The sequence below is a fragment of the Diachasmimorpha longicaudata genome, chromosome 6 (genome assembly GCF_034640455.1).
Source record: "Diachasmimorpha longicaudata isolate KC_UGA_2023 chromosome 6, iyDiaLong2, whole genome shotgun sequence".
NCBI classification, from domain to species: Eukaryota; Metazoa; Arthropoda; class Insecta; order Hymenoptera; family Braconidae; genus Diachasmimorpha; species Diachasmimorpha longicaudata.
Window position 1 is genome coordinate 9828742 of NC_087230.1, and position 15613 is coordinate 9844354.

General features: G+C 39.2%; 2 protein-coding genes across 8 annotated transcripts; one reads left to right on the forward strand and one right to left on the reverse strand.

Moving 5' to 3' along the window:
* Nucleotides 1–12: 12 nt before the first annotated feature.
* Nucleotides 13–2860, reverse strand: LOC135164080 (syntaxin-7). Of its 2 annotated transcripts, XM_064124113.1 has the most exons (7): nucleotides 2676–2860; nucleotides 2202–2307; nucleotides 1577–1780; nucleotides 1314–1479; nucleotides 1088–1218; nucleotides 885–1018; nucleotides 13–781 (listed from the first exon to the last, which is right to left on the reverse strand). In XM_064124113.1, the coding sequence occupies exons 2-7, from the start codon at nucleotides 2243–2245 to the stop codon at nucleotides 606–608; spliced, it is 855 nt and encodes a 284-aa protein (XP_063980183.1). In that variant the 5' UTR covers nucleotides 2246–2307; nucleotides 2676–2860; the 3' UTR covers nucleotides 13–605. The 2 variants fall into 2 exon arrangements, with proteins under 2 accessions (XP_063980183.1, XP_063980184.1); XM_064124114.1 differs by lacking the exon at nucleotides 2202–2307 and having other exon boundaries at nucleotides 2676–2857.
* Nucleotides 2861–3219: 359 nt separating this feature from the next.
* LOC135164060 (eukaryotic translation initiation factor 4 gamma 2) lies at nucleotides 3220–14321 on the forward strand. Of its 6 annotated transcripts, none has more exons than XM_064124078.1 (5): nucleotides 3220–3377; nucleotides 9736–9847; nucleotides 10082–10298; nucleotides 10546–12846; nucleotides 13045–14321. In XM_064124078.1, exons 4-5 carry the CDS (start codon nucleotides 10585–10587, stop codon nucleotides 13111–13113), a joined length of 2331 nt encoding a protein of 776 aa, XP_063980148.1. In that variant the 5' UTR covers nucleotides 3220–3377; nucleotides 9736–9847; nucleotides 10082–10298; nucleotides 10546–10584; the 3' UTR covers nucleotides 13114–14321. The 6 variants fall into 6 exon arrangements, with proteins under 6 accessions (XP_063980148.1, XP_063980145.1, XP_063980150.1 ...); XM_064124080.1 differs by lacking the exon at nucleotides 3220–3377 and adding an exon at nucleotides 3409–3567; XM_064124079.1 differs by lacking the exon at nucleotides 3220–3377 and adding an exon at nucleotides 3411–3589.
* The last annotated feature ends 1292 nt before the right edge of the window (nucleotides 14322–15613 follow it).

Genomic DNA, 15613 nt, shown 5'->3' on the forward strand with positions numbered 1-15613 from the left:
AAAGACGCAACGTACAGCAAGTATAATTTTTAATATATGTAGGTTTTAAAATTTTCTGTTTTGATATTTTGTAGTTTAATTACATTATCACTTTGATTTCGCGTACAAGTTAACAGTTACCTAACGCAATGTGTTACAATGATACTTCGTATCTCTCGAGAACGATAATTCATTAGCGGTATATACAATATTAAGGTAATAGTTTATGATAGGTGGTAGTTGATGATTTAATTTTCAATTTGTTTTATCTTCCTTTTATTTTGGAATGCCTAACAATTATTCAGTTAAGACTCGGGTTGAGTCTTCAATTAAACTGAGTTGGCTCAATCGATTATCATACTCAACTGAGCAAACACACACCCTCGTAATTATTTAATTAAATTTCTCACTATCGATAACTGACAATAACGAATCGCCCTACTTAAATTCTATACAATGAAAAACAATTTATCAAGTTTACTCGATTTGTGCGTTTCAGAATTTTAAATTTAAAACAAATAGACGTAGGTATTTTTTCTTCATTTCCTAGCAATAAAAATAGGAAAGGTGATTGAGATAGCCCCAGATTCGCTTCAACGAAATGTAATCTACAGTGGCTGGAAGCGCTAACTCAATTTCGTGACTAGAATGATGGTCAGTATAATGAGAACGATAACAGCTATAATGAGAAGGATGCAAATTTTCCGTCTGAATTTACTCTGATAATTACTGGCCTTCACGAGCTCCTGCGCCCCAAGTTCAGCATTTCCATGAACATTTTCAATGTTGCTTTCAATGGTATCTGGAAAATCAATTTTGTTTATTAAATGTGGAATGATTTTTCCGCAAGCCAATGTTAGTTTGAAAAATTCTTAGTAATGTGATTAATTGAATGTTTATCTAACCAATGGCATCCCCCTGTTGATATACCAATGCACCCAACTCCCTCATTATCTGATTAACGTCGAGGATATCACCCTCAATTTGCTTTATCCTATCCTCTCGTTCGAGTACCAGGCCCTGCTCGAATTCAAGAGTTCTGGAATGGTCATAAGAAGTTAAACAAACCGTCCAAATCGTCCTCAAGCTGGACAATGACAATAACTACCTCAACTCGGCTTTTTTCTCATCATCCATATACGCTTGCATGAGGCCCTGACGTTCACCATCACTATCCTCCTGGCTATCCATGAGATTAGTGGAAGGTAAAATATGCCTCTTACATTTGTCAGCTAAAGTCTGAAATTATTAAATACAGAGTGACGAAATCATCTACATATTTTACCCACACCTTCCACGTCCAATGTATTAACATTCTCTGCGTTGCCCCGTACCTTTTGCATGTCTGAATATCTTCGTAGTGCCTCTTTAAAGTCTGTCGTTAGTTTCTCAATCTGTAACTTCTGCTGTTTATCACCACGTCGCATCAGAACAGTCAGTCTTGCAATGTCTTTACTCGTTTGGGTGACCACTTGATTTGTACTCATCTGGGTAACGTGCCTAATGAATAAACATATGAAATATCATATATTAATATTGATAAAAAGACAGTGAATGGGGTGAACTGAATATATTGAATAATCATAAAAATACTTACACCTTGTCCCTGAGCCCCTGATTATCTTTACTAGTCCCTATGTTCTTGAAAGCTCTCTCCAATGTTTTCCAACTAGTATTTATTGTATATATATTTGTTGTTATATTCTCACTGAGGCTGTAGAGTTCAGTTGGACTGAACCCCACATCAGGTACGTCTGTCCTCTGGTCTGTTGACCCATAATTTTGAGAACCATGCGCCATCCTTAAAAAATCAAATAATTCCCAGTTAATAAATTATGAGTACAATTTAATCCAATCAGTATAGTCATCACTTGAACAAAAAACGACCGTGAGTCCGCAGAAGACGGAAATTGCCGAGGCATGAGTCACTTGGTTTCTGGTAATTAATACGTTTACCCGATTGGATCTCTTCAAGTTCGACCTCAATATTTAACCTGATTTGTTGTACGATGAAATAAATGCGATTCCATTCAGTTTCTTTATTTGGTACTAAATACAAGGATTAACTTTTGAATACGGATACGGATATTGCATGTTCATGGGCGTAGATAGTGTTACCAGACAAGGGTTGTATTTTTAGGTAAAAAGGGCTGAGGTATTTTGCACAGTGAAACATCAACCCTCACAAAAATCAATCATTTTCAATAATTTCAACGACTCACATGTTACCATCGACTCTGTCAATCAATCCAAACGCCCAATTCATTGCCCAGATCAATGTTGACACACAATCAATAGCATTAAGTGAAAGGTAAACCCTGTCAGTACCTTGAAAAACAATCCACAATTTTTTTTAACTTCATTGAAAGTATGAGGGATTAACTTTAGATGGTAATTTGCGGTATTGAATTTCTAGAGGTGGAAGTGTTGTTACTATGCAAGTGTCATATTTTGAAGCAGAAAGAGTGGATATGTTTCTGGCCTGAAAGGCAATGAAGAGTTGATTGTCATTCCCGAAGAGCAATGATTTTCGCGAAAATCAAGAGGGATAAAATCCCCAATGAGTCACCCGTCTCCGTGGGTTCTGTCAATCAGTTGAAAAATCCAATTGATGGCCCTTCACACTGTTGACTGTCCCACAATGAATACCATCAGCTAAAAAATACACTCTGTCAATTCCCGGAAAAATAATTTACCTTTTCCAGATGTATGCCACGTTCCTCGAGTATCTTCAACCGCAGGACGACTCCTCGTACTGCATTTATTCCCAAAATACAGTTGAGATTGATACTTTATTATCCTCCACTTCTCTTCGCCGAACTTGTAAAATGACAGTTGCCTAAACGGTGTCTCCTATACCGTCGCAGTGACAATATACTCTCCCCATTTTATCATTATCCAATTGACTACAATCCCGTACCCAGGCGTCACAACACGAGTCAAACTTCACACAATATAATCATCAGTTTGATCGTAAAAAAATCCCAGTGCCAAACAAAACGCGAATTAATTTTCGGTTACAATTTACAAACTACGAGACTCTAAATTTCTGAATCATTAAAATATCCAAACACATTAATTGACAAAATCAACGTGGAAGTGGCTGTTGCGACGTCCTTAATTTTCCCACCAATCTAGTCAAATTAATATCAATAATATCCTAAGAAATATTACCATCACCAGCGATTAATCATCCTCCCTCTGAAATAGGATTTTTCAAAAAATTTTCATTATTTTTTGAGCCCAGTGGGGGTGACATTGAGGACCTCTAGGGTCAGCTAGACGGGAACAGGTTAGTCGCCCGGCGGACGCTGACTTGACAAGACGTGCATGGTGCGGAAGTCCCCGAGTCCGATCGACAGATTGCGAAAGCCTTCACCAAACAACAACCGTCTACCGTAAGTAAAACCTTCTGTGGATTTTACACTGTAATCATTAGAAATCAGCTCAAGTTCATACGTCTCTCTGTGTTAATTAAAGTGCTAATACACGAACAATAGCAACGGTGATATTATTTTAATCGTGATAAGTATTAAAGTGTTCAATTGTTGGAAGGAAAAAAACGATACCTCGGGATAAAGCATCGAGGTAGGACAGAATTTTCTCGAGGGTAGGTGCTGCTTTACGGCTCCTCGGGCATGTACGTCGTTTCATGCGTCATGTCGGGCGCATCTTCCATCTTTCCGTTGGTCTCCGACGCCCCATTTTCCATTAATCAAATCTACTCAAACTTATTATTCACCTTTTCACCCGGAAAACAAATTTCCAGAGCCATTTTTCCGGCAAACATTATCAATCGAGATGGCTTTATCATGACTCTTTCATTTTTAATGTACAACCCACGCAACCCGCAGCATAGTTTTGACGTTTTATCATGGTTTGACTTCTCAAGCGTGCCTTCAGCCTTCGTGCACGCTCACTCATTAATTATTCCCTGAAAAAATCACTGGCCATTGGGCTCAATATTCGTGGAATATTGAGCGTTCGGATTATCTCATTCATCTTTCTACCCTGCTCAGACATTTTTTTTTTCCAATATCCATGGAATACTCATGAAAAAATCCCCCACATTCTTCAATGCCTGAGAATCCTGAATATTTCGTGATTCATGCTACCTGCAGTGGTCCTCGGGAGACCCAGTTGTCCCCTTCCCCTTCACTCTACGGGATGGACAACACAGCTTGAGTCTGAGGCTTCTTAAACTCCCTGGGACTCTCATCGATTCAATTCCCAGAAAATTCGTCATGCCGCTGACATAGTTATCATTGAAGTACAACGAACCCCCTGTGTTTGAATACTCAGAACTATTTTCACCTGCAATTATTTTTCGGTCATAGGAGTGGAAGTAAGCCTCGGAAATTCAGGCCCAGGGATCTAATTTTCAATCGCATTGTCGATACTTCCACTCACTATCATTTCGGGGATGAAAAAAAATTCTTATGCTGTGACAAAATCAAAACTGATAAATAAACAACGCGAGCAAGAACATTTAATGCCATGGGATGGGATGATTGAGGTTAAAGTGAGCAGCCATGCAGGCATCCCTTGGATCAATTATTAGGGGTGAAGACAGAAGATTTGACAAACATAATCCAGTTCCAGCCCTTTCTGTACAACAATGTCAAATGATGGGATATTCTTATTTCGGAAGAACCACATGCACATCTGGTGCACAGGACCTCAGGAGGACTCGAGATGCATAATATGCAACTTGATCTATTTGATCGACGCTCTCCTGAAGATCCAAGGGTGGATGACCACCAGTTATGAACATACAAGTCCAGGCAGGGTTGATCGGCAGGAAAAAAAAAATTAAAACTTTCGTTATCCGCCTTTATTCCCTTCCATTAGCTGGCCGAGGGATTCTTCATCTCTCTCCAATCTTTCTTCTACTTCCCCCTGTGGGTAAACTTCCTGCGTTTTCGACCCCTCGGATTTCGAGGGCTACCAGCCGTCCACCACACGCATTTATCCCATCGGTGTTTCGCTTGCGTCAGGGAATCGTTTCGGTTATCGTTGCCAGGAATCTAAGTAAAATGAGCCGTCTTCAGGCCTTAACAGCTCGAATTCAGTAGAGTCAAATTTTTTAATTTTTTTTCCATCCTCGAGATATATTTCAATCTTCACAATGAAGCCAGACTGATCCAAATCTGTTCGAAATTATTGATGATTGACGTCTTATCCCACTATGATCAACCTCGATTTCATATTTCCGGAGTTCGGCGAATGCAAATGAGTTCAAGTAAATATTGCAACGAATAATCGTGTATGACCGGATAATTTTACTGGGCAATCTTCCCAACTATCGATTAGCGTCGTCCCTTCACCTTGAATTTCACCGGATAAAATTAGAAATTCAAAATTCTAATAGACCAAGAACGATTATCTGACTCTTTAATTCGTGGTTTAGATTATTCTCCTTTAACTTCCCTGAAACTATGACATCTTGCATCAGCTGTTGTGCTAGTGATAACGTCTCAATGAATAAATCATTTTTATTCCCGTCGATTCTTCCAATTGCTCCGAGTTTATTCTCTGGACCTTGTTTTGCATATTTTTAATAAACCAATAACCCCACATTGCTAACAGTTATTGTTTCAGATTATAATTACCCCCGATGATAAACGGATCCGATCTGATTGTCGCGCTGTCGGTGAGACATACAAAGGTTTCATGCGAAAAAAAGTGTATTTAAAAATACTGCCTCTGCCATTTCCCTCGACCGCTCCACCCCCTAGTGCACCTCATTTATTTCCGCATGCAGTCTATATTATTTCTGGGTGTGCTAACCGCACTCTAGACATTACAGCTATTTTTTTCACGATAAATGCATTTCAATTGCGAACAATAATCGACAATGCACTGAGGCGGCAAATGCCGTTATTTATCGCAATAATGCATTAAGATTTAATTTCCGAGGACAACAGGGTTTTTGAATATTAAGTAAAATATCTCGAGAGGTTCATTTATCGGGAGATTTTGTTTCGTTCCCCGGAGAATACTATAATTTGTGAACTATAATTTCACTGCCCTCGAGAAAATTTGTGCTTGCTTCGGCATTTTCAGTTATCTCACGCGTACTCCGCCAAACCAAACCATATATTTTCTCTTTTTTCATATGAGTGACGTGATAGTTGCTTACGTCATTGATAGTAATATAACTCCCTGTAAAATATTATTGCAAATAGAGGCATGACAAGTGGTGTGCACATAATCCGTGGTATTGAGCAGTTGCGCATACGATGTTGGAAAAAAATAAGTGTGGAGAAGTCCGTGGAAAAATCGATTTTCAAATTTTACTAGAGCTTTATTCGATAATTTTTGGGGTAATGAATAAGTAGCATTTCCGGCCCTTATTTTGTTCGGTTCCATTCGGCTATATTAGTGGAGCACGAGGTCAATATTACCGGCATGACCTAGATTATTCATGGCTTTTTCCTTTCTTCATTTTATCACTGTTTTGATAGCCCGTTATTCCCTCAGAAAAAAAACTAATTTTTGAATTATAGTCAGGAACTTTCATTAAAGACGAGATCGATAATTCATGAGTAATGGAATACGAGGAATAATTGTGGAATATTTTATGTGATGCGCGGGCGGGAGTCCTCATTTTTTGCGGGTCATGGTTGTCAACTTCTTCAAACCAAGAAAAGTTCTCTGTTCTTTTCCTTTTTCAATCCAGTGTCGATATTAGGACTTTCTTTGTCCCAGCGAACTTTGATCTTTTACCTTGTTTAGCCATATTTTTATTCAAAGCCGTCATTATTGCTTAGGCTCATGTCTTAAGGGGGTTACAGAGCGTCATCAATGACCCAAGAACTATTTTCTTCTTTAGTCCACGCAAATGTATCTTTTATTCACTTGAAATTGCTTCAAGTGCATAATACTTGTTAAAAGAAAAAGATATTGCGATACAGATAATTATTTCAATCACTGCCTTCTTCAATCCTTTTACGAGGAATATTGTTGCAGCTTTTGACCCTTCGGGTGATTACTATTTCCACCACTAACATCCACACATGTGGCATCTTGTCACGATTCCCCAGTGACGTATCAAACAAAAGGAGAGTACGTGATACTAATGTACATGCTGTGTCTTTGCGTCATAGCGCCCTATCTCCTTTGTTCATCGACTCACCTTTCATATCTCTACATTGACATGAATTCACTTCAAGGATCATTTGAAACGCACGCTGATTAAATATACGTGACTGTCAACGCAATTCAAGTGCTCACACGCATCGTATGGTAATGGAACAAATGGAATAATTTGCACTGGTTCATACGCCTCTGGAATTATTTTCCAGGCATTTGATGTTTTATTTCATTTGATTATCGACTTAGTTGAGCAAATTCACGAAAATCCCGGGACTATTTTATCGCGTGGGGAATTCTTGCTCCTGGGGGAAGGGAGAAACTTTTCAAGACGTATCGAAAGTACAGACTGAGTTCTCTGCCACTTTATTTCCATCTCACTCACTCAACCAACAGTCCGTCGTGACTTCAAGGTCGCACGCGCATTCGTGCTGAAGAAACTGAACTTGGACTCAAACCAGCTGCTTCCCAGTATCTCGTTTCTCCTTTTGTTTCCATTGTGAGGATATTCAATTATGTCTCAGGAGAATAAAATTGTAGACGGGGCATTTTGATTGACTGTTGTAGGACATTTTTTTTTTTGAGTTTATTACGTTCCAGCTCGTGCTTTGAATCTAAATCAATTGGCGATTACGAGATTACGTCGGATTAGAATTGGCATTCTTCATGAGGATTTATTTAACATGAAAATTCATATTGATTTTTTTATTATTGAATTTTTTGTTGCAAGTTGAGCAACAGCTGCATTTTAATTCAATTGAATATCAAATGGTTTGTGGAATCTTTTCGTCCGCGGAACGACAGTCAAGATGGGGCTTTATACGTCAGGTGATTAGAGATAGTATCCAAAAATTTGAACCTCATTAAAATTCAATTAAACGTCACTTTCGTTGATGTTTTCCATCGATTGATGATTTGGAAGATTTTAATGTGGAATTGAAGGAGAAGTCTGTTTCACTTTCCAGGGTTTCTCATGTATCATCCGTCTGGCGACCATGCTCCACCCTGGTTGGCTTCCCAAAGTTAAGCTTATCCACTACCCAGGGGCATCGGTCTATAGACCTTGTTATTCTCATAAACATTCATATTTAAGCTCTCAAAGGGGCCCAAAACTTCTACCGCAATTGCCCTGAAAATTTTTCAAAAATCTAATTCCTTTTATGATGAAAATATCTATTGCCGCGTTGTTCCAAATGAAGGAGTGCCCTCGGTTCGAGAAGAGTCGAACGACCTCTAGAAAACGAGCAAAGTCGAGCGACCTCCGTGCAGCCAAACTACCCAGGCAAAGGCAGGACGTCGACGTCGTCGTATGGTCGTTTGTGCGGGGTGAAACGCGCGCGCACACTCACACGCACACCCGCACACATGCATCCATACACATTGGGTTCATTGACCGTCTGACCATGAGCCGCGCCCCACATACATTTCACCACCTATGTATCATAAAAGAGGAGATGAAAAAAAAAAAATGGGTTTCCATTTTATTTTCATTCCTCTTCCAGTGATTCTTGCATAGTACAAAGATCTCAAGTTCAAAGCGACGAAATAGAGTGCATTCCACTCGCCAATCCACCGATTATGATAATTAAATATCACGAGGCTGTTATCATATCGTTGGGTGTAAACGAAAGAAACGTCAGAATTTTTTTCTCATCACCTCCAGTGGAATTTTTCACTCCATCATCAAATGATGATTCATTTCTTCAAGATTATTGTGCAGACGATGGAGCACAATCCCACGATCTTTATGAGTCGCAACTGATGGAACTTTTCCGGAAAAAAGAAAGCGGGGAGAGAAAAATGTGGGCAGAATGCCGGAATTTTACGATGCACGATGCATTAATCAGTAATTTATAAGGGCTTAGTTGTTGGTTTTATTCGTTTAAGGATATTCAAGTACTTTTTACTGTTTATCAACGAGCTGTAAATTAATTCAGATTTTTCCATAAAATTGGGGTTAATTCCATTAGAAGTAGGCAAAGTACCTGGATCTTTTCAAATTCAATGAAAATATTGAGAAGATCCGGAGGTATTTATTTATGAAACACAACACGCCGCTGGAAAAGCCGTTAGACAAAATGCGAATTGATTCGTGTGGAGTGCGAATGCACCCATTGAGAGATATTCGTTCGTACACACTCGTCAAGTGCCCTCATTACTCCGTATATGGGTCAGGGTGGACCTGCAAGGTGAAGTCAGCACGTTTCGCACACCTTGGGCTACCCATTTCCGATTGTCAGTGGCCAATAAAGGAGGCTTTTTACGTTTTTAATAAATGTGTGTATTAATACCGTGTCTGATGGACCATGAGGCAGGCTATGAATGACCCCGAGCCGCCTCCGATTTCCGGCGACAGGTGTGGTTCGCGTGAAAGGAAATACTCGTTTACCCCAGCTGTAACCGGGGTATTGAGTTTGAACTCGCAAAATATTCGCCAGATGGAGATAATGCCGGGAATTTCTAGGGGTGTGAGGGCGATATTGTGGGGAGAAATGTTTTTGTTTTCTAGTGGAAGGATTATGACTACTGAAATTTAATATATAAGCCAATACATTTTTTTAATTCATTACAAATTGATGTTGTTAATTAAATTGACTCCGTGTGATTTATATGTGTAATGAACACTTGAGTAAAATCCATTGGTTGATATTTCTGTTTTAGCTTCCTACCGGAAGTTCTCTGTGCTGTAATTTATCACTCAGGGGGCCAACACACGCGCAACAACGGACAACCCCACAGGACCGGGGGGTGCTTCTCGTGTCTCGGGAGGAAGGTCAGGGTCCTCACAGTAACCTTGGCTTTTACAGCAAAAACAAAAAAACAAATTCATACCTACATTTATTAAGCCCTTACTAAGTCCCAAAGTCGCTGAGCGAAAAAGAACATTTGAGATACGAAGTTTAAAGCGCTTCGAGTAGTTTATCCGAAAAATCTTAAACAAAGTAACACATTTGCGAGTCGCCTGCATTTATCAACCACCGAGATTAAAAAGTTCGATGCCTTCCAGGGACGATAATCGCTCCCTATCCACTGAGCGACGCTGGATCCCTCCTTCAACTGTTAGACGCGATGCTTTCACCCCAGAAAACAGAAATGATTTCATCTTCCGTAAGGTGCGGGGTATTCTTAACAAGCTCACACCGGAAAAGTTCGCAAAGCTGAGCAACGATTTGCTCAAAGTTGAGCTCAATTCCGATGTGATTCTCAAAGGTGTTATTTTCCTGGTGAGTTGAGGCTTATTTATTTATTTGATTTGTTGTTAAGTGGTAAGAGAATATGGGAAGGAGTTACCTTGAAGGGACTGATGAAAAAAAAAATGTATTCCAAAATTTCATGAACCATACACTGACCAAAAAAAATATTCAAATGCCTATTCAAATTTTATGAGAAACTAACTCCTTCCTCAGACTTCACCACGGCCCCTCATGTAAAATTCATATGAACTCACCAACTTAACAATTGGCATTCTAGATCTTTGAAAAAGCACTCGATGAACCCAAGTACAGTTCTATGTACGCACAGCTGTGCAAACGGCTGGCCGACGAAGCACCTAATTTTGAATCCCAAAGGCCAACAATCGAAGGTCAAAAAGCTCAAAGTACATTCAGACTATTGCTCCTCAACACGTGTAAAGCAGAATTCGAAAATCGTTCAAAAGCCAATGACGCATTCGAGGGACAGGATGATCTCGGGCCGGAGGAGGAGGAACGCCGTCAATTGGCTAAACGAAAAATGCTCGGTAATATCAAATTCATCGGAGAACTTGGTAAACTTGAAATCGTATCCGCGTCTATACTGCACGGCTGTATCCAGCAGTTGTTACAGCATAAAAGACGAGCCAAGGGACCCAGGGGGGACATGGCCGAGGATATCGAGTGTTTGTGTCAAATTATGCGTACATGTGGCCGTATCCTTGACTCGGATAAGGGCCGATTCCTCATGGACCAATACTTTGAACGTATGAACTCACTGGCTGAGAGCTGTGATTTACCATTGCGCATACGTTTTATGTTGCGTGACGTTATTGAATTACGACGCGACAATTGGGTACCACGTAAAGCAACAAGCACCGAGGGCCCAATGCCAATTAATCAAATCCGCAATGACAACGACGACACCTCAAGAAGCACAAGCTCTTATCACAACAGACAACGTGAGGATCGTCTTGGTGGTAATGATTTTCTACGTAAAATTGGCAGACCCGGTATTGACATGGATATTGTTGGCAGTATACCACTGTCATCACCATCATTTGGATTATCACCATTCAGTCCAAATGGCTTTCCAACACCACCAACTGGTGGTTATGGCCGGCAGAATCAGCGTAATCAAACACCAGGTGGTTATTTTCCAAATCAAAATAGACATCAGAATAATTATCCTGGTAAACACAATCAACAACAACATAATTCACCCCAGAATTACAATAACAATGGTAACAAGGATCAGTTGCGTTTCAATAAATCCAAAATGCTAATTGGACATCCTGAGGAGGTATCACTCCGTCCATCAACAACATCGATGATGTTTAATAAACAGGCTACTATTAAACCAGCTAGTCTACCCTTGACTTCAGATATATTCCAAGGTCGTCCTCTTGAATCACCTCTGATGAGGGCACCAGCAATCAAAACAACTCCACCATTACCGCACAAAGAAACATCACCGGCTATTGTTATCAAACAGGGCCCACTTGATAAACGCGATAAGGCACGTGATCGCAAAGACAAGGGCCCCACTAGGGAGGAAATTGTTAAGAAAGTTAATGCTATGATGGATGATATGTCATCGGAGACTAATGTTAAAGATGCTATCACCAGTTTCAAGGATCTCAAGGCACCAGAGAGATTCATGCGTCATGCTGTCTACACTATTTACTCCAATACACTGGAGAGAGGGGATTCGGAGAGAGAATTTGCTGTTAAATTTGTCGCTGAAATGAGAAAGGAGAGTCTGGTTACTGTCCAACAGATGAGCGAAGGTTGGAAGGAACTCATTGCAAGTATTGCTGATAAAGAGAGCACTGTGCCATGTGTTGCCTCTCATGTTGCATCTATTACGGCCAAGGCCATTGTCAACAGTTTGATGCATCTTCAGGATCTTGCTTCGGTTACCGAGAATGGACAGCATCATCCCCTGTTTTTGCTTACTCTGCAGCAACTGCACAAGAGCCAGGGTAAAGCTGTTCTAACACAGATATTTAATGACAGTAAAGTCAATCTTATGAGCCAATTACCCGAGGCCGAGAAGACCAAGGAAAGACTTGGAGAAATTCTCGAGGATCGTGAACTGACATTCTTGTATCCTCTGTTGAGGATTCAGGGAGATATGTGGCGTCAGCTGGAAAGCGATCCCAGTCCACAGGCTTTCTACAAGTGGATTAAGGACAAACTAGATCCTGCACATCATTCTGATCCGGGATTTATCAATGCACTTATGACCGTCCTTCTCAAGTACATAACGCAGGAAACTACACTTGCCTCTGGTGTCGACACATCGAGCGTACCAGACAAGTCCCTGCAGGAGAAGGAACGTGGACTCTTACAAAAGTACACCCGTGTACTCGAGTCATTTCTCACTACCATCGATGCTCAGGTAACTGCCGTTCACTCGCTACAGGTGTTCTGTCTGTCGCATGATTTCCCAAAGGGAATGTTGCTGCGATGGTTCGTGGCACTCTATGAATTATCAATTATCGACGAAGAAGCCTTCATCAAGTGGAAGGAGGATGTCACCGATGCTTATCCTGGCAAAGGCAAAGCCTTGTTCCAAGTAAGTGAACAATTATTTGTTGAATGATTCAAGAGGATGTGTAATAAAAATATCACATCTTGCCTACATACGAGTTATATTATTGAAGAGATATTTTGTAGGAATTAAAATCAGAATTTGACCTGCTGACCTCTTATAGCAGGATCAATAAAATCTCTAATAGCTGATGCATTATAATGCGTAATAATTAATTTTTAGGTCAACTATTGGTTAACCTGGCTCCAGGAGGCGCCTTCTGAGGAGGAGGAGGACGAGGGAGACAACTAGATAAATTTGTTGGGTAAACCGCCCGAAGACAGGGGCTCACAATCCCCGACCCAAACGACAACCTATTATTTCACATAGGGTTTTAATATCCGTGCTAACGCTGATCCGTGGGTTTCAGTTTTACTTGTTTACGTTGTCTCTTTCAACAAACAACAAAAAAAAGCAAAAGGAAAAAAAACAGAAAAATCAACTGAAAAAACTTGAAAAAAAAAAATGAAAAAAATCAGAGTGAACATCTTGTGAGAGACCAGGAGGGAAGAAGGGGTCGTGCACGCTCGTTGAAGATGCCGAAGACGAGGAGTTGATGCATCCATAATTCGACAAATGATACTTTAGTGGGAAGGGGGAATGGGGAACAGGAGAAACGTGAAATTATTGATCAACTGAGAAACAAAATGGCTAGAACAGTATGCAACGACTCATGAATGTGTGTGTGAGTGGGGAAGCGTGTCATGTGGAGACCCCGAAGGCAGAAGTTTTAAATGTTTTAGATAATTGAATACTAATATTGATTTATATCTGAAAATGGGAAATAAGAAAATGAACTTCAGGCCCCTGAACTTTTGAAATAGTAGGCCATTCAATTTGTTTTTTCTTTGATTTGTTGGTAATGATCATTGGTACATGGGGGAGGGGGGTCAATTAACAGAGCTATTGATTACGTGAAAAACGACTAAATACGAAAACTATTAAAATTAGTTACGATCAATTTTGTGTTGTCCAAGTTTTTGTCTAGTATTGTGCGTGTGTCACATTAATCAACTTTTTTTTTCTTCTCTTTTGTAAGTCTTTTTTGTCCATTGGACCTTCATAGAAGTATAGCCAAGTCATTTGTTATATCTGTGTACAATCTTTTACATTTGTTATAGAAGATGATCAACAAATGTGACAATTCGAAAGGAAAAAAAATATGAAGTGCAGACTTTTCCAATGAATTGATAAACTTAATTGATTTGAATTTGTGGAGAATGGGGGGAATATAATAAATATAAAAGTGAATGGAGATTTTTTGGTGTTCATGGAGCCAGGGGGCAATCAAATGTCATCTGCTTGCCATTAAGAGACTCTAGACTTCATGAATCATTAATTAAGCATCCATTAAAACTTAAGGTAACAGAGACATTAGCTAGACTTAGTGGCATCGATTTGAACAAAAAAAAAACGTGCAGGAAACTGGATGAATCAATAAACTTTTGCCTCTTGTGTAATTTATTGCAGTATTGAAAGAAAAAAAATCTGGTTCTGTCGTTCCACGTATCACATCCCTTTCATTCTTCCTCAGTTATCATGTAGTCTCTACTCTTCCCACTTAATTAGAAATAATAAGAAAAAAACGAAATGAAAAACGAAAATTAAAAAATAAAATGAAAGAAAAAAATAAAGAATAAATGAAAAATAACATATTGCAAGCTTTGAGTCAACCTTCAGGCCGGCTAATCAGTGCTCTCGAATTTATTTAGTGCAATAATTAACACTTAATCCGAGTGTTCCAATCCTTATTTTCACATTACCATTATTCTCGTCGTTATTTCATTTTTACTCAAGATTTTCAATGAGTCAACGCACGAGACCCACTTTACTGTTTACTTAGGAAGTATTTTTATATTGATTTGTGGACAGTATCACGATCGTAGGGGATAGTCCAAGATGTATATAATTATTGAATTACGGGACTCGTGAAGATATTCGTCAGCCTGAAGTGTTACATCAAAGACATGTTTTTTATGATAACAGAAAACATATTTAGAGACGTGAGGGGAACATAAAGACCGTTGTATCCAATGATCACTACTAGAATTTACTTCGCCATTTAGTACACGCTTTGTATTTGTCCCCCAATTTCCATTTTTTTTTCCTTGACATTTAGATTACGATGAAGAAAGTAAATGTTTTTCTACTTCATTCTGCAGACTCTACTCCTATTTTTTTCTTTACCATTTAAAGTTGGGGACAAATACTGCGTCGACGCGCTACGTATATTTCATAAAGTCTTCATTTTATAGTTAAACAGGCGTACGAGTATGAAAGTTTATAGTAATCCTTATCACCGGAGTCACTAGTGACTGTTAACATGATCTAACTTAAAAAGGACAAAAAAAAGTATAAAAACGTATATAAATAACAAAAAAAACGTATTAACTTACTTCTTTGCACGTGACATAACGAATTTATAGCGACAATTGTAGTGTAATATTTAATGGCGTAACATTTGGTATAACGATGTGTTTTCGTCTATTGCCTTTGTAATACCAATTATATTTAAATATGAGTTTGTCTATCGGAGTGATTGTTTAGATTGCAAAATTGTTATCCATGCACTCTTTGAGAGAATATGAATGGCATCGTTCTGACGGCGAGTGTATCTCTGCATAATTGTTATCGAGGAATGAATCATTTTTCTTATTAGTTTATTTTTTCTTCCACCACACACAACAATTTTCGGGAAGAACCTGATACATTCTATGGCCAACTTGATTGAATTTGTATTGAACTGGAATGT